Source organism: Raphanus sativus, chromosome 6 (genome assembly GCF_000801105.2).
Source record: "Raphanus sativus cultivar WK10039 chromosome 6, ASM80110v3, whole genome shotgun sequence".
Taxonomy (NCBI): Eukaryota; Viridiplantae; Streptophyta; class Magnoliopsida; order Brassicales; family Brassicaceae; genus Raphanus; species Raphanus sativus.
Window position 1 is genome coordinate 44,763,009 of NC_079516.1, and position 15,848 is coordinate 44,778,856.

Below are 15,848 nucleotides of genomic sequence, written 5' to 3' on the forward strand. Positions count from 1 at the left end.
TCTACTTATCAATTAACGTTACAGCTGTTTTTAATTTATGTATGTGTTTCCTGCATCACTTAAGTCAGCCTACACGCATATGATGATACTTTTTTGTAACTACATGCATAATGATAGTATATGACGTACGATGACTATGGTAAGATTAAGCTTAATGAAATAAACAATAATAAACGGTCATATAAAAGTAAATCCAAGTCAGCGAGAGACCTGCTACACATCGAACTTTATCTGAATGTCTTATAGCAAAGATACTATTCCCCCATCTGATCATGTTTGTTAAATAATAATTAACTGACTAACAATCCAGCTTATACAAATTTATTCACACACATCACATGATCCATGAATCATCTCACGTCATAATTTCTCGGAACATCGCACAATAATAACAAACTAGATCTTAACCCGCCCAACTGGGCGGGTCTTTACTTTAATGATATATATAAAATTTTGAAAAACAAAAGGTTAATGTGTACAACTTCTACTATTTTAGTTTACTGTGATAAACAATATTAAAGGCTGATTCACGCATCGTCGTGGATATTGGGATGATATTTGTTTTTAAACTTTGTATTTGTAATTGTATTGTGTAATCACATACTTCCGAAAAATGTTGTTCACAAACCGAAGGGAGCAAACCGAAGCAGTATATTGAATGTGTTTGTAAAACGAAAAAATGGATAGCTTATTTATACAAAATCATAATGGTTTAAATATTACCATGTGTATTAAATGTGTTTTTAGTTAGTTCAGAATATTTGAGAAATACAAAATTATAAGGATATGAAAAATTTGATTCATTTTTACATCTTAATTATGTTTTAGCAAACAATTTTTTTTTTGTAAAATTTTGTTATGGAATAATAAAAAATAGCAAATTTTTGATACATCGAATTATGTGTGTTTATAGTAAAATTTAATAGTTAACTTTTTTACATTTTAAGTTATGTGTTTTACAAATTTAGTTAAATCCAATAAAAAATATGAAGAATAAATAAAAATAAGTAAAATTTCTGGCCCAATTAAAAATGTAATAAACAAAATAGTCCATAAAATAAATGTGGCCCAACTATATACACAGATTTTTTTCCGGGAAAAAAATCTGTTTGATCAAACCTAACCACAATTAACGTGTTGCTCTCTCTCTCTCTCTCTCTCTTTCTTTCTTTTTCGCCGAACGGTCTCTCATCTTCTCACCTAAATCTCATCGAAAAAATCTTCAGTTTATTCTGTTGTGGATACTTTTGTGTTTCTCCAAAAGAGTTTCAAGTTTGTTTTTCAGATGGTTTAAGATAGAAGGTTAGATTTTCATTCTCCTCTGTTCTTCCCAATATCTGACTCTATGCGTTTTAGATCTTTCTGGTTTGTTTCTGTTTCTAACCGAAGTTACTCTGTCAATTAACTGTAGATCGGTCATTTTTCCTATATCGACAGCTGAAAAATGACCAAATCAGATTGTATATGTGATAAAGATTAGAAGACTCGGCAGCAAGAAGCAAAGCTTTATCAGAAATTAATGGAATGGCAAGTTGAATATTTCAATTAAGAAAGATTAGAGCAAATTTTTCTGATTTATTGTGTTTTTATTTAATAATTTTTGATCTTGATTTTGTTATCTTGATTTTCAATCATTGTCACCGTTTCTGATCTGTAGCTAATATGTGTTATATTGTTTTAGATATCTTTTACATTCTCATGTAAAACAATCTTGCTAACCGTGATTATATTTTTTTTCTATGCTTTGAGTTCATGGACTGGATATAGTTAATGGAGAGCCGATAAGGATACCCAAAAGAAGTATTCTTCGGTGATCGTTTACTGGTGGGTCACAGGGCACAATACATATGCTAAACGTCAGAACAAAGTCAAGGTTAGCAATGTACTGTCTTTCTCTCTCGTCAAATTTTCATGCTTGATATTAGAAAATGATTAGTTCATAAGTAAAGAGTAACTTAGAATCATATAGAATTATAATTGAGATTAAACTCTAAGATATCATTGTTGTTTAGGTTATGGCTGCTCATTGTTTTTGTTATAACCTGCTTAATGGATATATAATTTTTCTTTGCATGATTGTGATTGCTCTAATAGTTTCTAAGTACTATAGCATCATTGAGTAAACGTGTCTTGTGTATGAAAACATGGATTATTGTACAAATCAGAGTAGTTCAGAAAAATGTAAATTTCAATGCTGGTAAAAGAAGAAGTTTATAACAATGCTGCGTGTTGCTGGCTGTAGAATCGACGTTCTTGCTGCGATTAAATCTGCATTGAACAAATTTATACCAGATTAAGTTAAGGTGCATTACACAAATATGTGAAAATCTAATATACATTTTTTTTAAAAATACAATTAAGTAGTTCAGAAGACATACCTCATCACTCCTTCTCTTCAAGATTGTTGAAAATTTCTTTAAAAACAACATTCATGGTTGTCTTCTTAGGCTTACCATCTTTATCCAGAATCAAAATTTTCAACCCTTTCTTCGATGTCACTCTAGAAATTGCCACGTATAGCTGTCCGTGTGAAAACACCGGTCTTGGTAGAAAGATACCAACTTGGGATAATGATTGCCCTTGGCTTTTGTTTATAGTTATAGCAAAAGCCACAGCCAAAGGCAATTGCCTTCTACGCATTTTAAAAGGCAGTCTAGTATCTGATGGTGTTATCAACAATCTGGGAATATATACTGTCTCCCCAACTTTTTCTCCAGTAATGATTCTAGCCTCAACCATAAAATCCATTAGCTGAGTGATCTGCAGCCTTGTTCCATTCATTAATCCTTCTGTAGGAGCAATATTCCTGAGAACCATAACAGGACAACCAACCTTTAGTCTAAGACTATGGTTTGGCAATCCAGACACCTTAATAGTGTTTAGAAAATCAGGACCAAGAGCTTCATCACTAAGTGAAATTTTATCCATTGGATCAATACTATCTGCACTTATGTAGATCTTCTCCTCGCCTGCGATTAGACAATTCATAATTAGCACATAATTCCTGAAAAATTATATAATTTCGAAAAGACAGAGTAAAGGCAGAATCTTACCATCAAGCTTATCTAACATGTATTGATTAATCATGTTCACATCTTCATTAGTAGGACATAGAATAGCTCTCTCTTGGAAGAATTTAGGCTCTTTGTTTTCTTGTAACGAAGCAGTATCACCATACACAGCTTTGCTTATGGCTTCTACAGGATCATCAGAATCGCTAATTAAAAACTCTTCAGGAATATCGATCTCAGCTTCACCATCGTTAGGCTCTGAAATTTTACCTTCTCCAACCTTTAATATCCACTCTGAGAATTCCTTAAGTTCCTGTGCCTCTTCGGGTGTCAAATCACCGGACAATAACCTCATGTTCTTCGTGAGTTTAAAGACTTTACAGTACTCCCAAAGATAAGATTTATTCAGCGAGGCCAAAACGATTTCAGCTCTACAAGCTCCATTAATTACAGGTAGAATCTGTCGAAAATCACCTCCAAACACTACAACCTTCCCACCAAATGGTTTCTTTCTATGCTTCCCCATAATATCAGACATGCTTCTATCTAGAGCTTCAAAACAATGTTTGCTCATCATAGGTGCCTCATCCCATATAATGAGTGATGCTTCTTTTACCAAATTAGCTTGATCTGATCCAGAAGCCATAGTACACGAAGAAAATTCATCAGGGCTAAGTGGTATGCCAAATCTTGAGTGAGCTGTCCTTCCACCTTGTAATAACAAAGAGGCGATTCCACTTGATGCAACATTAAGAACAATATCTCCTTTACAGCGAATAGCTGCAGATATTAATTTCCAGAGAAATGTTTTCCCGGTACCACCAAATCCGTAAACAAAGAACATACCCCCTCGTCCTTCATTAACAGCAGCCAATATTTCATCAAAAATTTTCTTCTGTTCAGCCGTCATCTTCTGAACGTCTCTATCAAGGGTTTCTAGCAGTGCTTGCCGATCATAACTCCGCTCATCTAATATCAGAACATTGGAAGCACTATTGTCTGTAGGAGGAAGTTGTGGCATTGAAGTAAATTTTGATAGAGAAGACCCATTTCGCCTCAAATGCTTCTGAATCTCTTGTAAAGCAAACATCTTTTTCTCCTCATCACTTAACAAAAGATCTTCAAAAAAAAAAGAATGAAATTAGCACAGAGGGGCAAAATAATTAATCTTCAAGTAGAAAAATTGTGATTACGAACTTTGACATAAAACTTCAACAGAAATAGAAATTAGCTCAAAAGAAAATAAATAAATTAAAACCTGGTCTGTTGAAAAATATCCGACGATTATGCTCCATATCTTCAGACAAATACTGCCATGTGTTTTCCCAAACGGTTTCTGGCATAGATAAAGTATTACTAAGCAACATCATAACAAACACATGTCGGAGATCATTTCCGGAGCTTTCAAAACTTCTCCTCACTATATCGTTGATGTACTCTTCATCATCATCTAATAACCCACGAGCAAAACATGCATCTCTGTATTCAGGATAGAGAACACCATCAAAGGTTTTAAAGCATTCATAACCGGTAGGCCCTCTGACAACGTTCAACAACACGCGCAAATAATAAGCATCTTCCAAGTGACGGGGAGCATAATTTATCCTACCAATAGCAAATCCTCTTTTACGCTTATTGAACTTCTTCTGCTTCTTGTCGTAGGTATAGTAGTTGGGAATTTGGGCATAGAGGAGAGTTCTAGCGAAAGCATCAATTTTACACAGCTCAAACCATGCTAAGAACATAGTATTCTGAATGAGTTTCCGTTTCACTACAGCTTCCATCTTATCTTTTCCTTTGAAAATAACATGCTGTTTACCAGGTAGATGAAAAATAAGCTTCTCAACTGCTGTAGATCGATAGTGAATTGGAAACTCAAAAATTCTCCAACCAGCTTCACATACTGAAACATATCTACAAAAGAAAATACAAATTATTTAAATAACAAAATCCCTGACCAGCAGAGTCATATAAACGAAAATGTGAAATAGAAAGTTAGTAATAGAGATGTACCTGCAGTCGAAGAAGTCTTTAAATTCATTTTTTTTTTCTGCATTTAATCCAGCAGTTTCCATCTGGTTTGTAACTACATGTTCAGGTGGTTCGACAGCCACTGTGACACGATCCTGTCCTTTATTAATGTACTTAAATAAGTACTTAATAGAACCAGCTTGGTTGCACCATTCTACATTGATATGAGCTCGGTAACGAAGAGACAGTTTCTTATTGTAAGGAATTACCCATCGATTGTCACATCTCATCCCATTCTTCATGACAAAATTTTCAGTCTGCTCACGTCTTCTATAAATAGGAAATCCTTCTTTATTAACTGTTGTCTTCGCAGCATATGCTTTGGGATATAACTTTGAACATAGTCCATTCTCCATGCACGGTGAATTCATATTAGCTGTTCCACAAGGACCATGCATCATCATATCCTTAATAACTTCATACAACTCTGGTTCTTCGTCTTTATTAGGGATTTCCGCAGATATTATCTTATCAATGTCATCTGTTGTCGGAAGCTTGCATGCTGGATCCAGGAATAGCAAAATATGTGCATGTGGGAGACCACGCTTCTGAAACTCAATGGTGTACATTGCTGTAACATTAGATATAAAAGATGGGTTAATGTATAAAATAAGAACAGATTATAAAATCAAATGCTAAAGCTGAACGTTTTCAACTTACACGAAGAAACCTTCCCAAGAATTTGTTTTTTTGTTAAATCATCCATCAATGATTCAAGTTTCATTTTGAAGATCCTAGAAACAATGTCTGATCTATCCTCTGCCTTCAATTTTCTTTTCTCTAGAAACCTGGTGATCTCTGGCCATTTTGGATTGCATGTGTAAGTGATGAACAGATCTGGAAATCCAAAATGCTTACAAATAGCCATAGCATCCAAATAATTATTCTTCATATATCGTGGACCACCAGTGAAAGAAGCTGGCAACACAAATTCTGTTCCTTGGTCATGCATATCGATTTTTCCTTTACTCTCTGACTGTTTGATAGAGTCATAACTATCAGATCGCAAAGTAGACTGATTGAACTTGAGATATCGTAGACGGTTAGACTCAATGGTTGTGAAGGCGTCCACCACAAATTGCTGAAACAGTCGCCTACCATACAAGAGAGTGTGTGACTCATTCCTACGTTCTTGACAGCGAAAAGCAAAAAACTGTCTCATACTAATTGTCTGCTTCTTCATCTTCTTAGTAGCTTCTGTTACTCCTTTCTTTATACCAAGCCTAAATCCATCTTCTCCATGTGTAAATAATAGAGGATACTGCAGTGCCAAATAGGAGGGATGTATCTCATTAATTCTCAGAAGTTTTCCACAATGTCTCTGAAGTACTATATCCCTTTTATCCATATCCAGATTAAAATCTCCAGGAACTAAAGCTGCAACTTCAGATGCTTCGGGTGTGTTGTATGTTCTGCCATCCTTTAGACGATCACTAATGATCCTCATATGAAAAGCTTCTTCAGGATTAGTATTAAATCGCTGGCTTGCTGATCTGAAGGTCTTAACATATGGGTTCACTTCATTTAACACCTTCATCAAAACCTCAATGATCTCTTTCCTCAAGTTGTCCTTCTGCTTGCCTTTAAAACTCCTTTTACCTTGGCTGCAGTTAAAAAAAAAACAAAATTTAGGGCGGGATAATTGAATGCAGTTATATCTGGGTAAATTGAGTAATATAACTTACTAAACATAAGATGGATTAGATATCAATATTAGTTCCATTCAATATGAAATTTCTGGATAGAAAACTTATACCTTAAGCATTTGGCTCTGTTCTCAGCTTCATTCTCAGTATCACAGATGTACATTTGGCCAAATTTAGCTTCACTTCCTTTGGGTGGTTGTAAACTACCCATAAGATGGTAATTTTCTCCTTGAAGTTGAAACATCTCTGGCCCTATTCCTTTTCTTAGAGATCTTTCTACTTTCCCACCCAGAGAAGTAAATGAGAAGACCATGTTATAAGCTCTGATATTTTTCTGAAAATGCTTACATTTTTTATCATCTCCTTCAATCAATCGTTTAAGTTCTGTTGGTGGGTCTTTTAATAGAGGCAAAACAACTTGACCTTGACCACAGCAGAGTGAAAAAGAAGGATTATTGCTGTTTTTACGTTTGTTGATCCTCTCGCCATACCACATAATAGCACAACAGTGAGAACACGTATATGATGGATCACCTTCATCTATGTAAGCTGTATATTTTCGGAACAACATAAATTTTAAAAATATTACTGTCATAGATTGAGAAACAGGAAACAATCAAAATTATGTAAGCATAACGTGAATTCTTACCGTAATCGTTTCCACTGGATTTGGTTTTCATCCGCTTAGTTGCACGTGCACTCGTCTTTGCAATAAGCGTCTCCGTTGGAGAGGAAGACTGAGGATATTCAGTTTCCAGCTCAACATCATCAGCAAAATGGTTTTCTTCAGTTTCTGTATCAGAACTCTCCTGGGAACTACAGTCAAACTCTAGAGAATCATCAATTTCTTCAAGTACTCCTGCATATTTTAAAATATTAAAAACAGATGTGCAATACAACAATCAATAGTGAAGCCAAATAGTAAATTAGTAAACCTCTAAAATCGATATCATTGTCGATGTCTGCATCATCATCGTCACTGTCATGATCTTCGCATGTACCATCGACTGTGTTTGATTGCATATTTCCCTTATCTCTTACAAAGATCTGAGATATTTTTGTAATGTCTTTTAACACAGCTGGAGGATTCTTTCTTCGTTTCTTTGAAGTGAGACAACTTCCCTGTTCTGGAGTACAGCTAGCTGCAGTAGATATGAAAAACACAGTTCAAATTGCCAGTAAGTTCCTACTTTTACCTTTGTTTGATGTCTTTATATCATGTAAAAAATCAATTTTTCACTATACATGCCAATTTACCTATATTCCTCTTCTGTTTGCTTGCTGAGGTTTCTGGAGTTGGTGATATTTGTTGTTCGGTAGAGCCAAATAAACCCATAGCTGAACTGGTAAAATTGGCATGTAGGTGTTTTCTACTCCGTTTTGGTGGTTTTTCCCCATGCTCTGTTTTGTCTTCACTGGTGTTTAACTCTCGTGCTATTAATTTGAGAAAAGATTGATAAAACTGAACAATTAGGTGCAGTCATTGAGAGGCCAAAATTCAAAATAGAATATCAATGAAAGTAGTACTGACATGGTAATGCCGTGAGACATGATGTAGGTTCTGGAGTATTCTTAGAAGCATCTGACGTGAAACCCATATCTTTGAAATTGAAACAAATGAAGGTGTTAAAACAAACATAGGAATTTAATCAGAATTGTTCATAATTAATCATTATTAAAGTAGACCATATACCTAGAAATGTCTTGCGTTTGTTTCTTGGTGTTTTTGGAGTGTTTGAGATTGGTTCATCTATAGGACCAATAGATGTAGTAGCAGGACTCTTATAAATCCCTTCGGAAAGCCTTGAAAAAATAGACTGTACTGGTACTGTAAGATTTTCCCTTTGCAGTCTTGGAGTTTGACACCATCTCTGGTCGGATTCATTTCCAGCAGTGGCAATGTTTTCATTTTGATGAGGACTCTCATTCTCTTTGTTTGGTTGACCTTTGCCATGATCACGTTTACGTTTCATTGTGGCCAGTATCAGAAACTTTGAAGCTTTTTCGGCTGTGTATCTAATAAACCTTGACTCTTTACTTGTGTTTATTTCGGTTTGTCAAATCTGGTGTAAAATATATTCTAGGGTGATAGTCTGCAAGTTGCATAATCTTTTCTTGTAAGTGATGATTATATGTAAATAGAAACTAAATATCTACCAAATCAAAATTAAAATCGATATTGGTAAGATTATATTGTAGACTTGATTTTGCGGAGATTTAGTACTTTAATCAATTATTATTACATTGTTTTAGTAAATATATAATTTGATTATTGCTCTTATTTACTTTTATATTAAACGTAAAGTAGAAGACAAATATATGCATCTTCTAAAAGATATTTTCTATGACATCAGGTTAATAGGCGAAGTAGAAGTGAATGAAGTAACTTAGCGAAGCAGAACCAACAATGAAGTTATCTATCTTACAACTCTTTATCTGGTGACGCAGAGCCATAACATGTAAGTTGTCAATTTTATCCTACAAAGATATGCGGTACAATGCAAGCATTAGACTATGTTCAACGTTAAGTTGTATGGTAGAATAGGTCATGGAAGTATATGTTGTAGATCTGCGTAGACTGATAGTTTTTGGTTGTTATAATATAATAATAAACTAACCAACAAAGTAATAAGTATAGAATACATGATATGGAAAGAATTCAAAACAATATAAATAAATACTTAAATTTAATTATAGAATACATGATACTGAAGGAATTCAAAACAATATAAATAAATAATTAAATTTATCATCTTAAATCCAGAACACATCATAAGAATTGAAAAAACAAAAGATAAAAAACAGAAAAAACAGAAACACGAAAACCAATTCAGCAACAAACCAATAACACAATCATTTAGTCTCTAATCAACCTTATTCTTCTCCAACTTCACTGTCTTAGTGCATAGCTTCTTTGAGGTTGAGGTAATGTCCTTCAGCTCAGCATCTTCTTCCTTGCGCTTAACAGTTGGTGTTGTAAATCCTTCAGATGAGCTCTCAGAGTTTGCCTTGAGTTTCTGAACCTAGTGATAAGACAGACATCAGCAAATAAATCTGAGATGAGTATATAAATCGAAATTAACTTAGGAATGAAATCATTAAAGCAAATAATGATCACAAACCTCCCCAGTAGAAAGAGTGGACGAATTTGTCTCTAAGGCAGAAACAGGTTCAGAATGAGACTCGAGTTTAAGAAGATTATCACCAGTCCAAACTTGAGAAACAAAGTAGGTGTTCGATCCTTTATCTAAATTTCCCGAGCTTATAGATACTCCAAAACAAAAAGACTTCCCAACTAATGCTCCGAGGGGCATGGGGATTAGTTCAGGATCTTCTATCTGCAAAATTAGATAATAGTTTGATATAAATATTCATCAAACTAAAACAAAAGGTAAAAATTATGAGAAAATATACTTGCCTCATCAAATGAACCATCCCAAAGCTCAACAGCATCACAACCAACAATGGTACTGGCAACAGTGTCAAGCATCATCAATTTGCACTCTCCACTGTCATCTCTCACATTCAAATGCAATTTGTACCTGATTTGAATTACAAAGCAATTAGTAGAAACCATTATAAAGACATCTCGTGTTTCATAACATAGATGCATTATCACTTACTTTGGTTCAATCTTTTCAGCATGTGAGTGACATTTTTCGCAACGCCATAATGGTTTGTCGTTTTGAGTCAAGTTTCCAATTTGATTGTTACGAATCTTAGTTGCACGTTTGTTGTGTGCAACACATCCAAAGTAGAACCAACCCCAATCTGTGTCAACAGATTCAATTGAACATATGATTTTGCAACTCTGAACCTGCAATACACAACCCACATTTTCAATACAATGCTTGTTAGTCAGATATATAATATGATAATACAACCTCCATTGCATCCAATATCTCAGCGATGGATCTGATTTGAACATCTTCCCAATCCGTTTTTTGGATCTTAGTCACCTTATTCTCACTCTTTTTGTCAACAATAGTAAGAGGAAGATCATTTTGCATAAGTCTGAAAATAGCAAAAATAATATATAAATAACAATGACAATCCAAATATATTATTGTATATTAACAATCTGTTTCAATAACTTACTTTTCTTTAAACTCCATGGCTTCTTTGATGGTTGGGTTGAGAGTTACAATTGAAGCATCAAATGCACTTGTGATTTGTAACTCACCTACAATTACATATTAACATATATTTAATATATTGGCCACGATTTGTACAGTTATGGAACTTATTTTATGTACATGTATATACCGTTGTAGGAGCCGATTTTAGCAAACCTAATCAAACAGATTAGTGTTTGAACAGATCCATCTTCGATAATGGACTCAAATTGTTCAGCAAATTTCCCCCACAAGCAACATGCAACATCACGACCACTGCATAAAACATATTTATAAGTGACATTCAAATCATATTAAACAGTATAATTTGAAGTTCCAGAAATCGTACGAAGCTTACTTTGTGTTACGCAAGCGGAAATTAAGTCTTTTCCTGTCTTGTTGATGTACTTGCACGGTTTGTACTACTCCAAGATCGATGACTTCGCCAAGGATATCTGTACAAAAAAGAAAAATATATTATGTCTAGAACAAAAATGCATCTACAAAGGGATCTAGTAAAGTAACATATAGATATATTTTCACAAGGATAGGATCATACCGATTAAGACATTTACATCTAAAGCATCCGTACCGAAATCTTCATAATTCACCAGAGAAAGACATGGATTGTCGTCCTCAAACACTGACCGAGAGATCAGTGTGTCACTTGTGAAGTTGATTTTGTATGGTAGCGGGGTTGGTCGATATTTTCCACCAGAAGCAGCAACCTTGAAGTGTTCTATGAATCTCCATTCACCAATCGGGAGATTTCGTTTGAGGCGGAACATCAGATTTCTTTTGCAACTTGCGTGAATTTTGCCACCCTAAACACCCATAAAATAACAACAATCAAAATTTAAAGAAAAGATAAATCATATCTTCAAGGTTTAGAAAGATGATGATGACTTACTCTTTCATCAGCAAGAACACATTCTAGAGTTTCCCCTCCAAAATTTGTATTCGATGTCCATGAATGGAGTAGCTTCACGTGCACTCTCCAAGCATCTTTGTGTGGTTTGACATTGTGGACGTAGACATAAGCTTGATTGTTTGCCATTGTTTTGTTTTGTGAACTTTGAATGTATTTGTAGAAAAGAAGCGATAGCCTTGTATATATATATATATATATGAGGCGAGCAATACTGTTATAGCAAATGATTTTAATAATATTAAATGTAAAGATATTGTTAGATTTAAATAATAATTGATTTGAGAAAATTTAGGAATAACTATGGAGAATAAACATATCGCAATAACTACTTTATTTAGAATATTCGATTTCGTGGGGGTGAAGATTAAATGTGAAGATATTGGTAGATTTAAACAATAATTGATTTGAGAAAATTTAGGAATAACTATGGAGAATAAACATATCACAATAACTACTTTATTTGGAAGATTCGATTTCGTGGGGGTGAAGCTTGATATCTTCGTTTAAATGATGAGATATACACGCCAAAATTTGGTAAAACTAACTTTCAAATATGTAAATTAGTAATAAATTGGTAGATATCATTGCAGAAGAGAATATTTAGGAATCATTCGAGAAATCTAGTAAATACAATCCTAATTTCGTGTTGATGAAGTAAGAATATTCTTTTCGTAAATGAGAAGATTTGCACGGATATTTGATAAGTACTTTCGTTGTAATGTTATAGGCCCATTCGATTTTAATGTGTAAATAGGCCCTGTCGATTTTAATGTGGATGAAACCAAGATAGATATTGTCATATGCACAGCCCATTTGTAAATTTTCGTATTAGTTAGATATCTCAGTAGGCAAACAGTTTTTTTTTTTCCTATCCCTATAACCAAACAAAACCCTAAGGTACTTCTACTTTAATAAGATAGATACATATATTCTATAGTGTTTTGTGATCCAGCAAAGATTTGTATGGAAGAAAAATATCCAGCTTCATATGCTATATTTTGTAACGTTCTTTGGGGAAATAATTTTAAATAATGATTACCATATAGGGTCCATGTTGATTATCAACGTTAAACGACAGAAACGACGTCGGCATGAACAGCAAAATAGTTTTAGTTTTTGTTATCACATTCCGTGCAAATTACATAGGATAAATTTAAGTGCGAAATCAAGAATCCCACAATAAAAGATAAACACTTCCAGTGCGCTCGCTCACTATCACATTTGCCTTTTCAACAAATTAAAGTCTCTTTCTCTCTCTTTTTACTGACGATGCATGAGCTTAACTAACACTCATGACGACACCCGCCGCCGTTTTCTTCGCGCTCATCGTTCTGCTCTTCGACCGATCTCTCGCTCTCAACACAGACGGAGTTCTTCTCCTCTCTCTCCGTTACTCGATCATCGACGACCCTCTCTCCGTTCTACGCAGCTGGAGATTCCAAGACGAGACTCCCTGCTCTTGGCGCGGCGTCACGTGCGACGAGTCATCCCGGCACGTGACCGTTCTTTCCCTTCCGAGCTCGAAGCTTTCCGGCACGCTCCCTTCCAACTTGGGCTCTCTCCCTTGGCTCCAAAGACTCGATCTTTCCGACAATTCCATCAACGGCTCCTTCCCCGTCTCGCTTCTCAACGCGACGGAGCTCCGGTTTCTTGATCTCTCGCGCAACCACATCTCCGGCGAGCTGCCGGCGAGTCTCGGCGGCGCGTTCTCGAAACTCAACGTCTTGAATCTCTCCGAGAACGCTCTCGTCGGAGAATTGCCGGTGACTCTAGGCTGGCACCGGAGCTTAACGGCGATCTCGCTCAAGAACAACTATCTCTCCGGCGAGATTCCGGGAGGTTTCAAGTCGGCGGAGTATCTCGATCTCTCGTCGAATCTGATCAGAGGCTCGCTGCCGCTGCATTTCGGAGGGAACCGTCTGCGCTACTTCAACGCCTCGTTCAACAGACTCTCCGGCGAGATTCCGGCGGGTTTCGCCGACGAGATACCCGAAAACGCCACCGTGGATCTCTCTTTCAACCAACTCACGGGTCAAATCCCGGGTTTCCGGGTCCTGGATAACCAAGAACTCAACTCTTTCTCGGGTAACCCGGGTCTCTGCGGATCCGACCCAGCGAAACATCCGTGCCGTGACCGTGAAGCAACCTCTCCACCTCCATCTCTGACACCAAACTCTCCTCCAGCGTTAGCCGCTATACCAAACACCCTAGAGCTAACCGATCACCCAACCAGTTCGAAATCCGGTTCGAAATCGAAATTAGCCCGTAGACCGGTGATTATCGTAGGCATTGTTGTCGGTGACCTCGCCGGTTTAGCCATCCTCGGGATTGTGATTTTCTACATTTACCAGTCTAGGAAACGGAAGACCGTAACGGCAACGTCGAAATGGTCCACGTCAGCAACAGATTCCAATGTCTTGTCTAAATGGTACTGTCTACGGAAAACCGTTAGAGTTGACGGTGACTGCGAAGAAGAAGACGAGGAGTCCGAGACATCGGGATCCGAATCCGATGAGGAGAATCCGGTCGGGCAAAATAGACGCTCCGGTTTGGATGATCAAGACAAGAAAGGTACGTTAGTGAACCTCGACTCAGAGAAAGAGCTTGAGATCGAGACGCTTCTCAGAGCTTCAGCTTATATTCTGGGAGCCACCGGTTCGAGCATAATGTATAAAGCGGTTCTTCAAGACGGTACGGCTGTAGCAGTTCGACGTATCGCTGAGTCCGGTTTAGACCGGTTTAGAGATTTCGAGACTCAGGTTCGAGCCTTGGCTAAGCTTGTGCATCCTAACCTGGTTCGAATTCGAGGTTTCTATTGGGGATCCGACGAGAAGCTTGTTATTTACGATTTTGTCTCTAACGGCAGCCTCGCTAACGCCCGTTACAGTAAGTCTTATTTTTTTTTCCATTCTCTCTGATTTAACGCTTACGTTAGTAGGATTATGTGTTAGTAAGCTAACATGTGCTTGAGAGTAAAAACTGTCGGTTTCGGAGTCAGAGAGTTGGTTCCAACTAAAACATGTATGTCAGTTAATGCTCGGAGCAGAGTCAACGTCAATCCTCAAATCTGATCATTTATATTTTTTTGTTACTATCTCGAATGCAAGATAATGACAGCTCTGTTTCGGTGAAATCTTACTGTTGAGTAACTTGAGTCCATATATAGTGATTTTGTTGTTTTGTAGTGGTAGATGCAAGTGCTTTTGCTCCACTTTTGTCTCTTTGTTCAGATACGAATCAGTAGGGGACTCGCTAACTTGCGCATGTACGTCTTCGTCTAATATTTGGGCCTGTGTCTGTTTTTTCTTATAATGGCAGGGAAAGTGGGGTCCTCGTCTTGTCATTTACCTTGGGAAGCTCGGCTCAAGATAGCGAAAGGTATAGCTCGCGGGCTAACGTACATACACGACAAGAAGCACGTGCATGGCAACCTCAAACCAAGTAATATCCTTTTGGGTTTAGACATGGAGCCGAAAGTTGCAGATTTTGGGCTTGAAAAGCTTTTAATCGGAGACATGAGTTACCGAACCGGTGGATCGGCTCCAATATTCGGAAGCAAAAGATCAACGTCATCTCATGATTTTGGGCCGAGTCCGAGCCCGAGCCCAAGTTCAGTTGGATTACCTTACAATGCTCCGGAATCTCTCAGGAGCATAAAACCAAATCCGAAGTGGGACGTGTATTCTTTTGGAGTGATTCTGCTGGAGTTGCTAACGGGGAAGATCGTGGTGGTTGATGAGGTTGGACAGGTTAATGGGCTTGTGATCGATGACGGTGAGCGGGCAATGAGAATGGCAGATGCGGCTATACGAGCTGAGTTAGCGGGGAAAGAAGAAGCTGTGTTGGCATGTTTGAAAATGGGCCTAGCTTGTGCTTCTCCAATACCACAGAGTAGGCCTAATATAAAAGAGGCTTTACAAGTTCTAGAGAAATTCCCTTTTTCATTTTAGTTTCACAGTAATGATAATAATTACTACCGAGAAAGATTTAAGAGCTTGACTGTGTGTACTTAGAGTTAGAATCATTGATTTGTTTGGTGTCTGTCCATCTGATTATTGAGTTTATTTTTGGTTTTATGAGTTAGTAGTGACAATAATATATATGGGCCGAATAA

General features: G+C 36.7%; 2 protein-coding genes and 1 long non-coding RNA gene across 3 annotated transcripts; 2 read left to right on the top strand and 1 right to left on the bottom strand.

The window, feature by feature from the left end:
- Window positions 1–1,732: 1,732 nt before the first annotated feature.
- On the top strand, window positions 1,733–9,234 carry LOC130496607 (uncharacterized). The gene is made up of 3 exons (XR_008935764.1): window positions 1,733–1,873; window positions 7,768–7,866; window positions 9,043–9,234. It is a non-coding gene; the product is annotated as an uncharacterized LOC130496607 (long non-coding RNA).
- A 318-nt stretch (window positions 9,235–9,552) lies between these two features.
- LOC108825414 (uncharacterized) lies at window positions 9,553–11,860 on the bottom strand. The gene is made up of 10 exons (XM_056987396.1): window positions 11,714–11,860; window positions 11,363–11,627; window positions 11,162–11,258; window positions 10,955–11,079; window positions 10,787–10,871; window positions 10,573–10,702; window positions 10,312–10,505; window positions 10,107–10,230; window positions 9,811–10,026; window positions 9,553–9,711 (listed from the first exon to the last, which is right to left on the bottom strand). Exons 1-10 carry the CDS (start codon window positions 11,858–11,860, stop codon window positions 9,553–9,555), a joined length of 1,542 nt encoding a protein of 513 aa, XP_056843376.1.
- A 1,018-nt stretch (window positions 11,861–12,878) lies between these two features.
- On the top strand, window positions 12,879–15,808 carry LOC108812593 (probable LRR receptor-like serine/threonine-protein kinase At4g37250). The gene is made up of 2 exons (XM_018584888.2): window positions 12,879–14,620; window positions 15,053–15,808. Exons 1-2 carry the CDS (start codon window positions 13,027–13,029, stop codon window positions 15,682–15,684), a joined length of 2,226 nt encoding a protein of 741 aa, XP_018440390.2. The 5' UTR covers window positions 12,879–13,026; the 3' UTR covers window positions 15,685–15,808.
- Window positions 15,809–15,848: the final 40 nt, after the last annotated feature.

What these genes read in the sequence shown, in the direction of transcription:
- LOC108825414 (XM_056987396.1), bottom strand. Translation starts at nt 11,860, where the DNA reads ATGGCAAACAATCAAGCTTATGTCTACGTCCACAATGTCAAACCACAC. An exon ending in GTGTTCTTGCTGATGAAAGA is followed by an intron (nt 11,628 to 11,713) that starts GTAAGTCATCAT and finishes ATGGGTGTTTAG; the next exon opens with GGTGGCAAAATTCACGCAAG. An exon ending in TTCCGCTTGCGTAACACAAA is followed by an intron (nt 11,080 to 11,161) that starts GTAAGCTTCGTA and finishes TGTTTTATGCAG; the next exon opens with TGGTCGTGATGTTGCATGTT.
- LOC108812593 (XM_018584888.2), top strand. Translation starts at nt 13,027, where the DNA reads ATGACGACACCCGCCGCCGTTTTCTTCGCGCTCATCGTTCTGCTCTTC. An exon ending in CCTCGCTAACGCCCGTTACA is followed by an intron (nt 14,621 to 15,052) that starts GTAAGTCTTATT and finishes TTATAATGGCAG; the next exon opens with GGAAAGTGGGGTCCTCGTCT.